Below are 15,884 nucleotides of genomic sequence, written 5' to 3'. Positions count from 1 at the left end.
GAAAAAGAAAAAAACTGAATAATCAAAGCTTTTGTCATAGCCCAAGGATACGTAGTCAGGAAAATTAAAGAGGAAAAGCCTAAGGAGCACTGGATGGGTCACAAAAGTAAGGGGAAATGGGGTATTCTCAGGGAGAAGCAAAGTCTTTGGTGGAGAATCCACCATCACCTGTCGCAGGGTCTTCTTTGGACCATCCATGAAGTTGACCACAGATGCCAGCACATGGGGTTGGGGGACCCCATCTGGAGGATCTGTTAACACAGGGACAGTGGACCCAGCGGAATTAAAAAAAATTCCTCCAATTGGAGAGAACTGAAGTTTCACAGATCCATGCACGACTTTTAGAACAGAGTCAGGGGTCAGCACCTACAGATACTCTCAGACAACGCTACAGCTGTAGCTTACATCAACAAAGAAGGAAGTACCAGAAGTCACCTTCTACAGCCTGTGGCAAAATAAATTTTTTCTTGGACAGAAATAGATCTGGCCTCCTTGACAGCGATCAACCTCAAGGGTACACAGAACATTTTGGCAAATTTTCTCAGTCGCCACCGTGTTCTCCAGGAAGAGTGGAGTTTAAATCCAGAGGTATTCTCTCTCACGACAGAAAGATGGGGATACCCTGAAGTGGATCTCTTGTTTCTGTAAGAGTAGAGAGAAACTTACCTTTCCATCGCCCCGAACACGGAGGGTAGCTCCGCCGACGTCACAACTCTCCTCCCTCCTAGTCAGTTTAAGCCGACAGTTTCACTTCTACGATGTTCCTGCAATGAACACACGCGCCGAACAAAGCAGCTGAACCAACATTGTCCATCCTGAAGTAGTGACACTCAGCCTGCATGCCTCTCTCCATGTCGTACTTCTAAGCGGGCTGGATGATCTCTCTCCCATCCAGGACTTCATAATCAGTAGCAGTTACTTTTTGTGAAAAACCTAATATTAAGGAAGAATTCTTTCATCGATTGGATGTCAGACACTGTCTTTTTGCTGGGATCCACCAAGAGTTTTTGTAGAACCAACACGTTGTTTGTCCTGTTTTTCAGGCAAACTAAAAGGTAATCAGGCTTCTAAATCTTACATTGCCAGATGGATTAAGCAAGTCGTCTGTGACCTTATTGCTCTATGCAGACTCCTTCACCTGCTTTTGTTAATGCCCATTCCACCAGGACCTTGGCAGCATCCTGGTTTAAAAGGGCTGGTGCCACACCAGAACAGATTTGCAAGGCAGCTACTTGATCAAACTTTTCCACCTTTTGTTCGACATTATCGCCTGGATCTTCTGTGTAGCCAAGAGCAGGCCTTTTGGAAGGAAAGTTCTTCAAGCTGTGGCCACTCCCTAATCTGGCAAGTCCTTGTGTTTCCTCTCCCATGCAGTCCTGGAAGATGACTAGGGGAAAACCGGAGTTAGACTTGCTGGTAATTATAATTCCAGTAGTCTTCCAGAACAGCAGGATTTCCGCCCTTCTTTGGCATTTTTTTATGTTTTTGTTGTATTCTGTTGTTTTGCAGTTCTGTCCTTTTGGTTTTCTTGTATTATCAGAGGAGAATGGCTGGAGACGGCTTTTTAACATCAGACAGGAAACACATTACCAGAATAGAAGGGGGAGTTTCCATCTCTCACATGCTGTCCTGGAAGACTACTGGAAATAAAGTAATAAAGTTACCGGTAAGTAACTCCCAGTTTTAATTTTTTAGGATTTTTTTTCAAAACAAATTTTGTTTGGGGGCTGGAGGACTAGCAGTAAAGCAGACTTCTATTTTTTTTAATGGAAGGTCCACTTTTATTTTTTCAGGGGTTTTTGTACCCAATGGCAAAGGAAAGATTTGCTTGACACTTCCCTGAAACAGTTGGCTGGAGGTTGCTGTAGTCAATTCTCTTATGAAACTCAGTCACCCAATATTGCGGGATGTTCTCTCGGCAGAATTTCAGTTTTAGGAGCTAAGTGCTGGCACACTGCAAATGGGTTTCTTGTGGTTGTTTGGTACTGATTGTGTCTCTATGCAACTGCTGGCAAAAGTGTAGTCTGCAGTATTTAGCCTTTGAAGGCAGGTACCACTAAAAAAAAGGTAGCGGTAGTTGGTATCAGCGAGTACTTTAGCAAAAGTATCGGTACTCGGTCTGGAAGAAATGGTATTGGTGCATCCCTATCACCATTAAGAGAAAAAAAATAATCCTTACCCAAATCCACCGAGGAGCTCAGCCACCTCTCTGGCAGAAGTGATACAGCAAGTGCCTGCCACTATTTAAACAGGTACTCGCTTTATCCAGCTTCTGACAGGATAAGCAAAATGCGCAGCGGTCTTCCCCGCTATGCTAATAGTGCAACCTGTCAGAAGCTGGATACAGCATGTGCGCTGTTTCCAGCGACTGACAGGTTATGCAAAATGTGTTAAACAGGAAGGGGGGTGCCCGAATTTAGTCTTGCCTAGGGCAGCACGAAACCAAAATACACCACAGAGTGTAAGCATTGTTTACACCTCTGCTGTCTGTGCTCCTGAAGCATTTATCCTGGCTTCTGACACATAAAGCTCGAAATACATAGAATTACAGTGTGGGTTTCTGGAATCTCGTAAGTTTCCCTTGCTTGCCAGTTTGTCTATGCTTTAATATAAGGTGGTCTGTAAATATGGGACAAAACTACTCCTATACAAAACAACAGTGGACATTTGGGTGTTATGTATGAAAGCTCTAAAAGGGATGAGGTGAGTGAAAAGGGTAGTAATAAATGTAATATTCGGTATAGTCTTCAGTCTCTGACCACCTCCTGTAGAAGATTTGCAGTCCTTGACCATCTCCTGTACAATGGCCACAGTCCCTGATCATCTCCTCTAGAATGGCCACATTCTCTGACTATTTTTTATAGAATTTTTTTTTAAACGTTTACTAATATTATATTGTTATTTAATATCCAGCTCTACATTTGGGATCTCCTTGTGTTTGAGGGAACCATTTGTCTGTATAATGTTTATGGAGACCCAGGAGCTGGAATCTATAAGATACTAATAATTGCAACTCCGTTTCCCTTTTGTTTGTGAAATATTTTATAGAATTTCTGCAGTCCTTGACAATCCTTTTTTAACACTTTTCTTGCCACATCTATTTTTTTTTCTTGTATGTATGCAAAGCCTGCTGAAGCTAAGGACACACTATTGTGTTGTGGGAACTCAGGTTATGGTTTGGCGTGATGTTCATGTTCATTCTGAATTACAACCTAATGCATGTTGCGGATGCACCAATGTGCCTTGTGGTGCACTGCCAGAAATCATTGTGGTAAACTCCTGTTGATATCTAAGGCCACTTTCACACTGGCTGCTTAGACCTGATTGGAGTGGTATAGATCGAATTTCACCATTATGACAACTTTGGCTGTCTAGCTTCTTCCTCTATCCTGCGATGTTGAGAACGAAAACTGCCAGACCCCATGTTGGTCTATGGGGAGTCGGATGTAAATGGACATATGCCAGTTTACATCAGATTCCCCCGATCCAACACGGTCAACTCTGGCGGAGCAGAACTCTGTTCCTTTTTTTTCCCCCGGACCTGGCCAGAGCCAGGGCTAACCGAGTGACAATGGACGCGTCTGTTCAGAATCGGCTGTCCATAGACTAGCATTAAGGTGCCCATACACATGATCGCAAAGTGTATGGCAGGCGTGCAACCGTTTTTACTGTACGGTCGCACGTCTTTTGTCTAAGGAGCATGCTAGAAAACCAGTCGAAAATTATACGATTTTCAGCTAGTTTGTGGCATGCTCGGGAGACAAATGCCGAACGGGCCGGTGTGCACACGCGCACACTGCCCGTTCAGCATTGCGGTCATCGAAAGCCCGTCCATCAGCGGGACGGGCTTGCGATGATCGCAAGTGCGATCTGCCTGTCCAAGATGGGCAGATCGTAAGTTTTTTTAAATTACTTTACAACCATCGCAAGACTAATGTCTTGCGATGGTTGTAAACTGTATGGCCACCTTTAGGCATCTGATTGGGTTTGTCTGACAGGTAGACCCGATTCAAGCACACTTGTAAAAGAGACCTAAGGTTTTTTAACCCCCTATATCAGGGGTGGGCAACTCTGGCCCCCCCAGCTGTGCTTCTAACTACAAATCCCAGCATGCATTTGGGGAGACATGCCAGTAACTGTCAGTCTTGCTATGTCTCATGGGACTTGTAGTTCATGAACCTGTGTTCATAATACAATAACCAAACCGCTGGCAGATAAACAAAGCCTGCCTGTATGTAGTGAGTCAGAAAGCATGGTGTGTTGTAATAAACAGTGACTCGCCCTTACTTGGTATGCTGCTCATACACATTTCAGCTTGTCTTCCCTTGATAAAGGTCATATTTGTGAACCACCAAGCTACGGATTGATTTCCAATGTCTCACAAGACCCTAATAGCCACACACAGGACGTGAGCGCTGATTGGCCTCCCTTGCCTGTAACACACTAGCCTCACACCTATATCCCTCATCACCTCACACACTGCCATCCTGGCCCTGCTGATAAAGTTACATAAGATGAGTCACATGGCTCGGCTCGTGACTCCCCCCACCTTCGGTGGCAGAAGCCGGAAGCTGGCAGGGTCCGGAGTGACGTCACGCCCGGGTTGTGTGGCTGTCCGCTGGGGATCCATGGACTGGGCGACCGCAGGAGTTGATTGGCGAATGAGGAGCAGGCTGCGGCCAGAGAGCAGGTGATGGGTGTATGTGTGGAGAACAATGGGAAAGTTTGTTTGTCAAGTGTCATACTAGGGGGCTGCTTGCCTCATGGCTCCTGTGAGTGAATGAGGAAGGTGTGTGTAGCCGGAACTGCTGCTGTTCTTGAGGGGTGGTGGTGACATCCTCCAGGTACAGGGTGTACACAGGGGTCTGGGAGACAACGTTTTGGCCGTATCACAGTGCCCAGGGAACTGGGATTTCCAGGTGTCACTCTTTCTGGAGGGGCTTAGAACACCTGGCGTGATCTGGGCATACAACTACATCGTATTTACGAGTTAGGCTGGGTTCACACCTGGACGTTTTTCAGCACTGATCGAAGCAATGTAAAACGCTCAGCAAGTTGAATCCCTATGGGCATGGTTCCCACCTGGGCGTATCTCAGCTGTGGAAACGCGATGAAAAACGCCCTCCGCCCGAACTAGTACAGGAGCTTCTTTGGGGTGTTTTTCCATGCGTATCCATTGGTATTCCCGAGTGTGGCTCTGGGTTAACAAAGCGGTAACCCCGAGCCACACTCGGGAATACAGCGTAGGACTTGCCTTGTCCGCGATCCCCGCTGTGTCCTCCGGCCGCTGCCGACTTTCGTCCCTTGCAAGCGTCCGAGTCGCAAGGGGGCGGAATCGGCGGGAAGTTTAAAAAAAAAACCCCCGAAAATAAAGGAAAAAAAAAAATCATACCGCCAGGGAGGTATAAAAACGAGCGCCGAACGCGCGTTTCACTGAACGAAAAAATGTGCTGAAAAAACGTGCCTATAGTACGCTCAGGTGTGAACCCAGCCTTAAAGCTTCACACTGGAAGGGTTAACTGCATCTAGGGGTAAAGGAGTAAAGAACTAAAGTGTGATACTTTAAACTCAAAACACGTTAGGCCCCGTTCACACCAGGGTGATTCCCTAACGTGGATTTTTCTGCGCTGAAACTCCACCATTTAAAATCCCACACATTCCTACGGGGACCATTCACGCAAACGCTAGGAATCGCATGTTCCAATACGCGGTATTCTGCATTGCGCTGTATAATGTACTATTGCTGGGCTTTGTAGTCCTCTATACAGCGCAATGCAAAATACCAGCTATAGAGGAGTACAACAAATCCCAGCATTACATTATACACACAGTGTGTTTATAATCCTATGTATAATATAGAGCACAATGTACCATCAGCTATAGAAGAATACAAATCCCAGCAATACATTATAGAGCACCATGTGTGGGAAGTGCAGGCTTAGCTGAGCCGTCTTCCAGCAACTTGCTTCTGAGGTCGGGCCTGTCTGTCGGCGGCTGTCATCCACCCACACCTGCTCCTCCTTACTACTTCTCCCCACCTCCCTATGCCGATCTTGGATGCGGGCGGTGAGCGTGAGGCGGGGAGGAGGTGTGGCGCGCAGCGTTTGTGGAGCCGTGAACAGGACCAACTAATCGGAAGGCGATTAATCGATTTATTGAAACCGTTGACAACTTTTTCAATAATCGATTATATTCGATTTAGTCGATTAGTTGTTGCAGCCCTACTGCTGAATCACCCCTAAGGCACTCCCAGCCTGCAACTACGTGCTGATCTAATTGAGTGCCATGCGGTACCAATAGTTCTGAATTTTACATGAGGACAGCGAGGGCTCATTCACAACCCTCAGTGTTAGAGAGAAAAAGAGAGCGCTGGAGCCTGCCGGAATGAGGAATAAGGCATTACATTTTCTCTACTCCTACACCTAAAAGTTCAACTCCAGGGACAAAAAATTGTATCCGAATATATTCCTCAATAGCCACAAAGGATATAAATCCACTTTGTGCACCAAATGCCATTGTAAACCCAGATATTACCTTTTTTGTTGACGTTGGTGGACGTCATCTTCTTGCAGTAAATTCCCATTGACTTTCCTAGAGTTTATCTACCTCTGTCTCCTTGCTGGGAGAAGAGCCCCATAGACGTTAATGGGGATTGATTTACTGGTGCAGCCAGAAGAAGATGCCCAGCTCAGGATGTCAACAAACATGCGAGGCAGGGCCCATTGGAACTCTGTAAATACTCATCCCTGCAGGGGAAGGGAGGGATCGGTGACATCAGCTTAAAGAACAACTCTAGATAAAAATCAAAAACTTCCCTTTGCAGTTGGACTACCCCTGCATTGCAAGGGTTAAGTGCTTGTTTTGTCTAGGGGGCTAAGGTAAAGAAGATCTTATCAGCTGATCCTCAGTCCTGTGGTAATCAGAACTCATCTCTGTCCAACTCCACTTCATCTACGGAATGTCCCTTGGCATCCTCACGTCTAATGCAAGTCAATGGGCCTGCATAAGACATGATGACATCAGCAGTTCTTGGACCACCGGAACCTGGGGGGAGAAAAGGCTGCAGGAACTGGTCTAGTAGCCCTGGGGGAGCTGGCGGGACACAGAATCGGGTAAGTAAATCTGCTTTATTCGAGCCCCCTAGACTAAATGAGCACTTGGCAAGGGTAAGTTTGTTTTTTCCCCCAGAGTTCTTTTCTTTAAAGGGTCCTAAATGTTAAGTGCACTTGTCCTTTAATACAGCACTATTGTCCTCCTCCACTACCCTTGCCAACTATGACACTGTGCGGAGAATGAGACCCTCCATAAATTGCAGAAGAACAGGGGGGATCTCAGAAATGTGATCACCTCCATTTATTGTCCATTGAGCAGTTTTTGGTTGAACAGCATTTTGACTGCATGTTTAGTAGAGTATGTTAGCATTGCATGTGTCAGGGCTGTAAAACCCTGAGCTCACTACATTATGTATGGCTATCTATACTTTGTGGCCTTTTGGACTCAGTGACTGCAGTCAGGTTCTCAGAGGCTATAACAGCTCGTCCTTTTAGGTACAGGATATATAACAGCTTCTTTAGCTTCACAAGATCGTCTCTGTCTTGGTCCTAGGAGAAACACCTTCCATTAGTGTAATTGACCCTTAATGGCAGTAAAACAATTTCAGGATTTTTTCTTATTATTATTTTTCCTGCTTGTGTGTATTAATGTCTCTGACGCTGAGGGAGTACTTTCTTAATTAGTCATGTATGTTGCTGCGGCACTCCCTGGGGCATTAGTGCACTTCCAGTAGCCGCCTTCATATAATTAGTCTCTTTGCTACAAGAAGCAGCAGCATTGTTTTGCTGTGTCACATCTTGATAACATATGTGAGGATTGCTTCCCCATGAGCCTAAATGATTAGTGTTTATACAGCGCTTCCTTTCTATAACTTTTATTCCACAAAGTTATTTATTTATTCCACAAAATTCCACACTTCTCTCCTGTAAGTAATGACTGCAATACTGATATAAGCTTATATCTGTTATTATTTTGCAATTGTTGGGGGTTTATGTGCTCATGAAAGACTTCAAATGTTGGCACTTTAACGTGCCCATTCTCCCTTCCACAATGTCATAGATGTAGATCAGTTTATCGCAAGATCTTGGTGAAGAACAAGTGTCTTTTTGCACCAATACATAATGGGGCTTATATATAAATGTTCTGCCTAGCATATATCTGGGTGGATGCCGTTTGTTCCGCAGTAGTGCTCCTAGTTGATTAAAGGCGTATAGGAAATTCATATGCACCTCAGTGCCATCTAGTGGTGATAGTGCCATGCAGATAACACTTTAGGGACATACAGACAGTTAGGGGAGACAGAGCCTCACCTAGTATTATGGAGGAAAAAGCTGTCGGCTTCAAGTCTAAAGCTGACAGCTTTTTCTCCATTCAGATCAGCTTCTAGTATGTTACAAAGCAGGGAAAGCCTCCCCGCTGAATAACCTGTCATGGACGGAGCATTGCCAGTTAATTACAGGCAGTGCTGCATCCGGCTTTTGACAGCTAAGTTAGGTTACACCGCAGCTGGCTTCCCCACAATGTGACACCACCATTGCCTGCTGGACACAATGCATTAGGAGCTATGCAGTCTTGATTGCATAGCAGCAGGGAAGGAGATGCAAAGTACACTGGGAATCCAGGAAGTTGAAAGTGATGGGCAGAGAGAAGGCGGCATGTATTCCTATTATAATTCTGATGTTATAACAGGATAGTATATGCTGGGACTGAATCCTTTAAAGTCTGGATTCTGCATCACTATATGTTTCCAGTAATTCAGGTTTATGGTTATTTTAAATGAAGCGTGAGCCAAAGCTTTTATCTTTTGTTTTAAATAACATGGGGAAGGCGTAGTTCCTCTTTTGGGTTTACTGACGGTCTCAGCCAACATTGTGAACGGGGTCCTTGGCACTGTGACTACCATTGGCATTCTATGTTTCTCATCTCTGGAGTATATTTCTAGTTGATTGTTGGCATTTATATGTAAGAGTTTGTCTGTCATTGAAGAGACTTTGTAGCTTCTCGCGTATACAGGGCAGAGTGCTCTCAGATGTCACAGTTTAGACGCAAGCAGACTGTTTTCCCTCTAGGGTTACTTAGAAGTCTTGTTTGTGAATAATAGATGTTTAGTATAATTTATTACTTTCATAATAAATACTCTGTACTTTTACAACCAACCCTTCTGCAAGTGCAGTTATTGTGTAGTCATTACTTAGTATGGTTTTTAGTTTTACTTTTGCAGTGTAATAGAATATGCTTTGTATCTTCAATAGCTGTGAACCTTCCAATGATGGGCAGCTTTTTCACATTGTGTCTTGCATAATTTAGAACACCAAATGATCCCATATTCTGTGACAACAACAGATCTATCCTGCACTGAAAGAGACACAGTACTATATGAATATTATGATTGAAATATAAACTCTGGGCAGCAATAAAACCTACAAAAATTATGCGTTTTTATATTTATTAAAAAGTCATGAAATTTATTTTCAATATGACCGTTGTTGAGCACATGAATCTGTTTTCATAGTGGCCTCCTGGGTGGGTAGCACTGAGAGGCAGCCATGTTGTGCTGCCACGAGGACAGAGCTGAGGGATGACCTCATCAGTGTCCAGCTAAGTAGGGGGTGTTTTTAGCAGTGTTTTTTAATAAGTTGTACAGTAACTGTAGAGGTGAACGACCTGGATGTAGGTGATGATGGTAGCATTGTGTAGCTCAAACTGGCTGCACAGATTTTCAAATCCTTTGGCAGTTTGCTTTTAAGTATTTGTCTATTAAGCTATTTTCCTGGAGTTCATCTTTAACCTAATTATCAACCTAGTAATCTCTTGATAGATGTAAAAGCCCTTCTATGCTCATCCTGTTTAGCAGTTCTTTCTTCTGTTTTCAATTACATGTTATGTCTTTCTAATAAAACTCCCTTTTCCTTTAGTGTCTGTCACGTGTATGGGTATGCTCCTAAAGGGAACCTGGACTGTAGAAGCTGTGCCCAAAAAAGGCATGCAAGAGGGCAAAGGACTAGCACCAGTAACTTTTTCTTTCTTATTTTTGTATGTTTGCTCAAATTGGAGGTGTTGGGGTTCCCAGGCAATTGACAAGTACAGTACAATCCACTGCATATGAGATTGTTCTTGCCTTATTTTAACTAGTCACTGGTATTACCTAATGGGTCCCTGAAAATGATATTTTCCCCATCACTGAGTTGCCATGCCATACTGTGTCTTTGTGTGGAGGTGGTCATCTTGCTGGAGGAAAAGGTTTTGCTTTCACATGTTAGACCTGCCCTCTAATGACTGGTGGGGTAAAGGTCAAGAATCAGTAGGAGAGGTGCAGGAAGATCTCTGCCCTCTAATGACTGGTGGGGTAAAGGTCAAGAATCAGTAGGAGAGGTGCAGGAAGATCTCTGCCCTCTAATGACTGGTGGGGTAAAGGTCAAGAATCAGTAGGAGAGGTGCAGGAAGATCTCTGCCCTCTAATGACTGGTGGGGTAAAGGTCAAGAATCAGTAGTAGAGGTGCAGGAAGATCTCTGCCTTTCGGAAGACTTGATAAATGAAGCCTAGCGCAGTGTACAGTGCTCGGGGTCTTATATGAGAAAACTCTATAATGTGTTCTCACTGGAAGGTTTGAGTTTGAGAGAACTTTGTTACTGTGTATTCTATTTTTCTCATAAAATCCCTTCAACTGTTGCCATAGTGTAAGACTAACATAACATGAGCGCTTTCCATTTGAATGTGTGGACATTATTATGGTGATAAAACACAACACAAGAGCTCTTTGAGTGTGTTTGCTGCCAAGAGTTATTGTTACCTAGAAATATAATAGAAAAGTCAGCAGCATGCTGGCACTGATCTTTGTAGGCGGACTTGGACTGGAGTGGTTTGGTTCTGAATAAATATGGCCTCATTCTTTAAAACCCTTAGCAGTCAATGATTAGTATTTATTGATCAGACTTTAATAAAATGGAATCTAGTGGCTGTATGTTACATCTTTATTCAATATTACAGGTTCCCAGCTGTCTGTGTCCACTTCTGTTTTTCTAGTGCATATTTTATTGTGTGTTGTAGCACATTTTCACATGTGTTATTTTTGTAATGTGGTTTCAGGTCCTTTTTTGGTTTGGCCAGTATGGATTTCCTGCTGTGACATTGTTGTGGACATCTGCAGCAGCCTTCTGCATACAATAGAATGCAAATGTATTCTATTTTTATTTACAAAAAAACCTTATATATAACACACATCACATCACATCACATCACATCACATCACATCACATCACTATACCGGGGTTGAGCTTGTTACCAGGGGCTGGCAGCACATTAAAACCTGCTACTGTATATGTGTGCATTCATGCTTTGCCATAGACTTATGTGGACCTCACAGAGCATGAACATGCAAAGAAAAAGGACACTTCATTTTTTCAAAACCCAACACAACTCATAGATATGAAGAGGTTTTTTGGTTAGTATGTTCCTGTGACACATGCATTGTGTTGCATTCAGAAGCACAGGGAGTTTTCTTTCCCCCACTGTTTAGTGTAGAAGGGAATGTTCAGGATATACTGGAACCTGCTATTCTTCTACAACACCATTCAGCGTCTTCTAGGGCTGCAACAACTAATCGACATAATCGACATAATCGATTATAATCGATTATTGAAAAAGTTGTCAACTTTTTCAATAATCGATTAATCGGCTTCCGATCAGTTGGCCCTGTTCATGGCTTCACTGATGTCAGAAGCAAGTTGCTGGAAGACTGCACTTTCCCACACATGGTGCTCTATAATGTATTGCTGGGATAGTGGAAGTTGTCTTCCTCTATAGCTGATGGTACATTGTATATGTACCATCAGCTATAGAGGACTACAAATCCCAGCAATACGTTATACACTGTACGTATAATGTATTGCTGGGATTTGTTGTACTCCTCTATAGTTGGTGATATTCTGCACTGCGCTGTATAGAGGACTACAAATCCCATCAATAATACATTATACAGCGCAATGCGGAATACCACCAGCTATAGAGGAGTACAACAAATCCCAGCAATAATACATTATACAGTGGTGTAATGCCGAATACCACCAGCTATAGATGACTACAAAACCCAGCAATAGTACATTATACAGCACAATGCAGAATACCACTAGCTATAGAGGACTACAAAACCCAGCAACAGTACATTATACAGCGCAATGCAGAATACCGCCAGCTATAGAGGAATACAACAAATCTCAGCAATAGTACATTATAGCTGGCGGTATTCTGCATTGCACTGTGTATTGTATTATTGCTGGGATTTGTAGTCCTCTATAGCCATTCTGCATTCATTGCTGTATAATTTTACACTTTCCATTTCACTATATTGCACACCACACTATTTTTTTTCTTTTTTACTTCCACCGCTCCGAGCTTTCTCCTGTGATGGACTACAACCTCAATACAAACTAGTAGTACCATCATTGGAGCCATTTTTAAAAATGTATTTTATTGTTTATCCGATTAACCGATTAATCGAACTTAATAATCGGCTAACTAATCGATTTTGAAAATAATCGTTAGCTGCAGCTCTAGCGTCTTCTACCTTCTGGTTGGAGCTGATGAATAATACAACTGGGCGTATTAACAAGGATTGCAGTTCAGTTTCCCAGCCTATTTTGACAGTAATGCCAAAAGATTGTGGGAGGTATATACAAGGTCACCAAACTGATAGATTCCTGCAGTCATTAGTTAGCCTTCACCGCACGTTCTGACCTGTGTTTTTTTTTTTTTTTACTGTAGGAATTTCCTAATAGCATAAACTCCAAAGAAACCCATATATGTATATCAGATGGGTATTTGAGAATTGTTTTACCTGCCAAAAGACTTGTGAATCAGGTCTTGCACTTCCTTAGGCTGCCCATACACCTTGCGATCATGGGACGACACTTTTCGTCCGATGATCGAACCGTCATACGATTTTCGTACGGCGGCCCCATCCTGCCCCGATTTATCGCAAGGTTGGATTAGCGGTAATTAAAAGAAAGCACCTGGGCGAATTGCGGTAATCGACCGCACGTATTTTCGTCTGCGCATGTGTAGTGTAGATTGTACGAATTTTGCCGTACGGAAATGCCACCAACCTTGCGAAAATCGTACGATCGACCAAAGTTTTCTAACCTGCTGGTTAGTCAAAAGTCGATCGATTGCACAGTATTTGCGGTTGTACACTGCCCATCAACCTTACGAATATCGGACGAAAATCAGCCAATATTCGTAAGGTGTATGGGCACTTTTAGACCTTTATGCTGACTGAACTGCAGCTGAAAAATATAGCCTGACCTTGGACCCCTCCCAGCCCTTGATTGGATGGTGAAGGAGCTTCTGATGCACGAGATCATCAATCTGCTTTCTCTTCGTTTAGAACCTCCTCAGTAATATACGGACAGTACTGTGCAGTGCAGCAGATACTTAAATGCTTCCAGTGTTGTCCCTCCAGAGTGCCTGTTCACACGACGTCCGTTTTGTGTGCTGACCTGATCCGTACGCTGCTGCACTCAAAATACATCCCAATGTATCCCTATGTGTTTTATGGGCTACAGTTCTCACGTGCGCAGTCCGTTCAGGTTAAGACAGAAAAATACTGCATGTCACATTTTGTACGGTCAGGAAACGCAAACGCGTCAAAAATGCACTGCAGCTAACATACTAACAGCCCCACTCCAGCAAAAAAAGATATATATATTTTTTTTTACTGGAACGCATCAAAATTGCGGCCAAAACGCACTGCATCAGTAGCACCGCGTCTGCAGATCCGGACCTGATCAGTACCTGAAACTCATGTGAACAGGCCCTAAGTGCTGCTTTACAGGTGAATACAGGAGGCCATTAGCTGGAGACAGTGAAGTATTTTTACACACTGCTTTAAAGCTGAAATAAAAAGCCAGAGGACAATTAAAAGTGCACATAATTGCACATTAGGGCACATTTACCTTACAAGTGTGTCCTTCTTGCCACTGACACTTCTAGGTTCTCAGAAGTCCTCTTCGGCCATTTGCAGGCAAACGCCTTGTTTGCCTCGCGGCAGATACGCCTCTGCATACAGTATGCTCAGAAGATGGAAAAAAATGCTGGGGAAAGAGGAAGACATTTTTTGACGGAAGAGATTTTGAATGTTTCTTTTGCCAAAGATCCTCACCTCTCAGCAAGTTTTTTTTTTTTTCTGACTATGTGCAGCTGAAGCATATGTGGTGCTTTCCTAACAGTATGTAGTATTGCTAGCCCTAGTCTTGGGCTTATTGGCCTGTAATTATATGGTGTGGACTGCTATTTGTGATAACCTTTTAGCTGATGTATGAAACGTGTTTTAGAAGGAAGCTTTTTGTTAGCCATAGTATCCAATCGTTGTCCAATTGGTTGTTACAGGCAACTATCTTTTTCTCTTATCGTTCATTGCAGGACACGGCTCATTCAGAAAACCAGCAGTTGTTTTTGTGGTGTTTTTTGTTGTTTTTTACCAAAAATGAATACTTTTTACTTTTCTTTTTACTTACAGATGTAACAGTAGATTCCTCCTAAGATATCGTATTCTATCAATGTATCCGGGTCTGTAGCACAGACACCAATGTGACTGGATCAACAGCAATTCAAGATGAGCCAAGACAAGGGACAATATGACTTTTATATTGGGCTCATATTGGCGATCAGTTCCAGTTTTTTCATTGGAGGAAGCTTCATATTAAAAAAGAAAGGACTTCTTCGGCTGGCTAGAAAGGGCTCTATGAGAGCAGGTATACAGCTTTAATAGTGTACACAAGGCATCCATATTTACAACTGCTATATATACACACAATGCATTATTGACTTTTTTAACCTGTTAGATACAAATTTCCTTTCCTAGGTTAAACTCGTTGGTGCCGTTAAAATACAGGCCAAAGCTGCCTTTATAGAAAACTTAACATCATTTCTAACATATATTCTTTAAATGTTCAGTGGTTGGTGCCATTATACAAGTTGTGATATGTGCAGATGTATAAGGATACTTTATATTATCATTTCAGTGTATTACCATTCTAAGGAGGAACGTATCACATCTATACTAACATATTATTCTTGTTTTATCATTGCCTGTAGGCCAAGGAGGTCATGCTTACCTTAAAGAATGGCTGTGGTGGGCTGGACTTCTCTCAAGTAGGTATTTTAGTGGATAGGGCTACTTTTCTCCTACATGCAGACTTAAGTTTTGGTAAAAACTTTATATATTTCTAAGTGTTTAGAACTCGTATCAGTCCAGCAGACATCTGCCCTGTGCAAATGCCATTGAATTTATCTTGCTTATAAACATAGAAAGGAAGGTTGTTTTTGTTTTGTTTTGGAAGCATTACATTTAAGTTAACGCTTTCCATTGTAAGGTTTAACTAATCACCTGCCTAATATCAAATTGTTAAGGTACAACCAGTGCATTGGAAGTGTAGACAAAATGCTTTCTCCCTACATGCACAGCGCTCCTGAGCCTGTCTCCCTTTGCTTTTCCAGCAGCAGCCAGTTCTCCATGAGAACATTGTCTGCTGAAGGGTGGCTTATTCATGCTTCCTCCACACATAATGCATGGACCAGCAAAGAAGCCACCGTGTCCCTTTTGATGTTACTCTCTCCCCTGACTATAACAAATGTAATATACATGGCTGTATCCAGTCTTGACAAATGTCTAGCTGGAAACAACTTTGTGGAAATGCAGCAGTCAGAAAAAGGAGGGTGACATTAGCAGCTAAAGTGGGGAATGGTGGGTTGTGGGAGCAATGGAGGAAGCTCCTGCAGGAAGCCGTTCTTAATGAGTTGCTGCACTGATGACAATTTTACAATTTGGGAAGTA

At 43.0% G+C, this 15,884-nt stretch overlaps 1 protein-coding gene across 1 annotated transcript in view; it reads left to right on the top strand.

The window, feature by feature from the left end:
• Positions 1-4,535: 4,535 nt before the first annotated feature.
• NIPA2 (non imprinted in Prader-Willi/Angelman syndrome 2) overlaps positions 4,536-15,884 on the top strand; it is a 37,784-nt gene continuing 26,435 nt past the window's right edge. The window contains exons 1-3 of the mRNA XM_018562812.1: positions 4,536-4,690; positions 14,568-14,802; positions 15,146-15,202. Of these exons, the coding sequence (XP_018418314.1) occupies positions 14,664-14,802; positions 15,146-15,202 (196 nt within the window). The 5' untranslated portion in view covers positions 4,536-4,690; positions 14,568-14,663. The remainder of the gene's footprint in view (positions 4,691-14,567; positions 14,803-15,145; positions 15,203-15,884) is intronic.

This window comes from Nanorana parkeri, unplaced genomic scaffold (genome assembly GCF_000935625.1).
Source record: "Nanorana parkeri isolate BGI_ZX_2015 unplaced genomic scaffold, ASM93562v1 scaffold601, whole genome shotgun sequence".
Taxonomy (NCBI): domain Eukaryota; kingdom Metazoa; phylum Chordata; class Amphibia; order Anura; family Dicroglossidae; genus Nanorana; species Nanorana parkeri.
The sequence above is the reverse complement of the archived record's forward strand: the minus strand, read 5'-3'. Positions and strand labels throughout refer to the sequence as shown.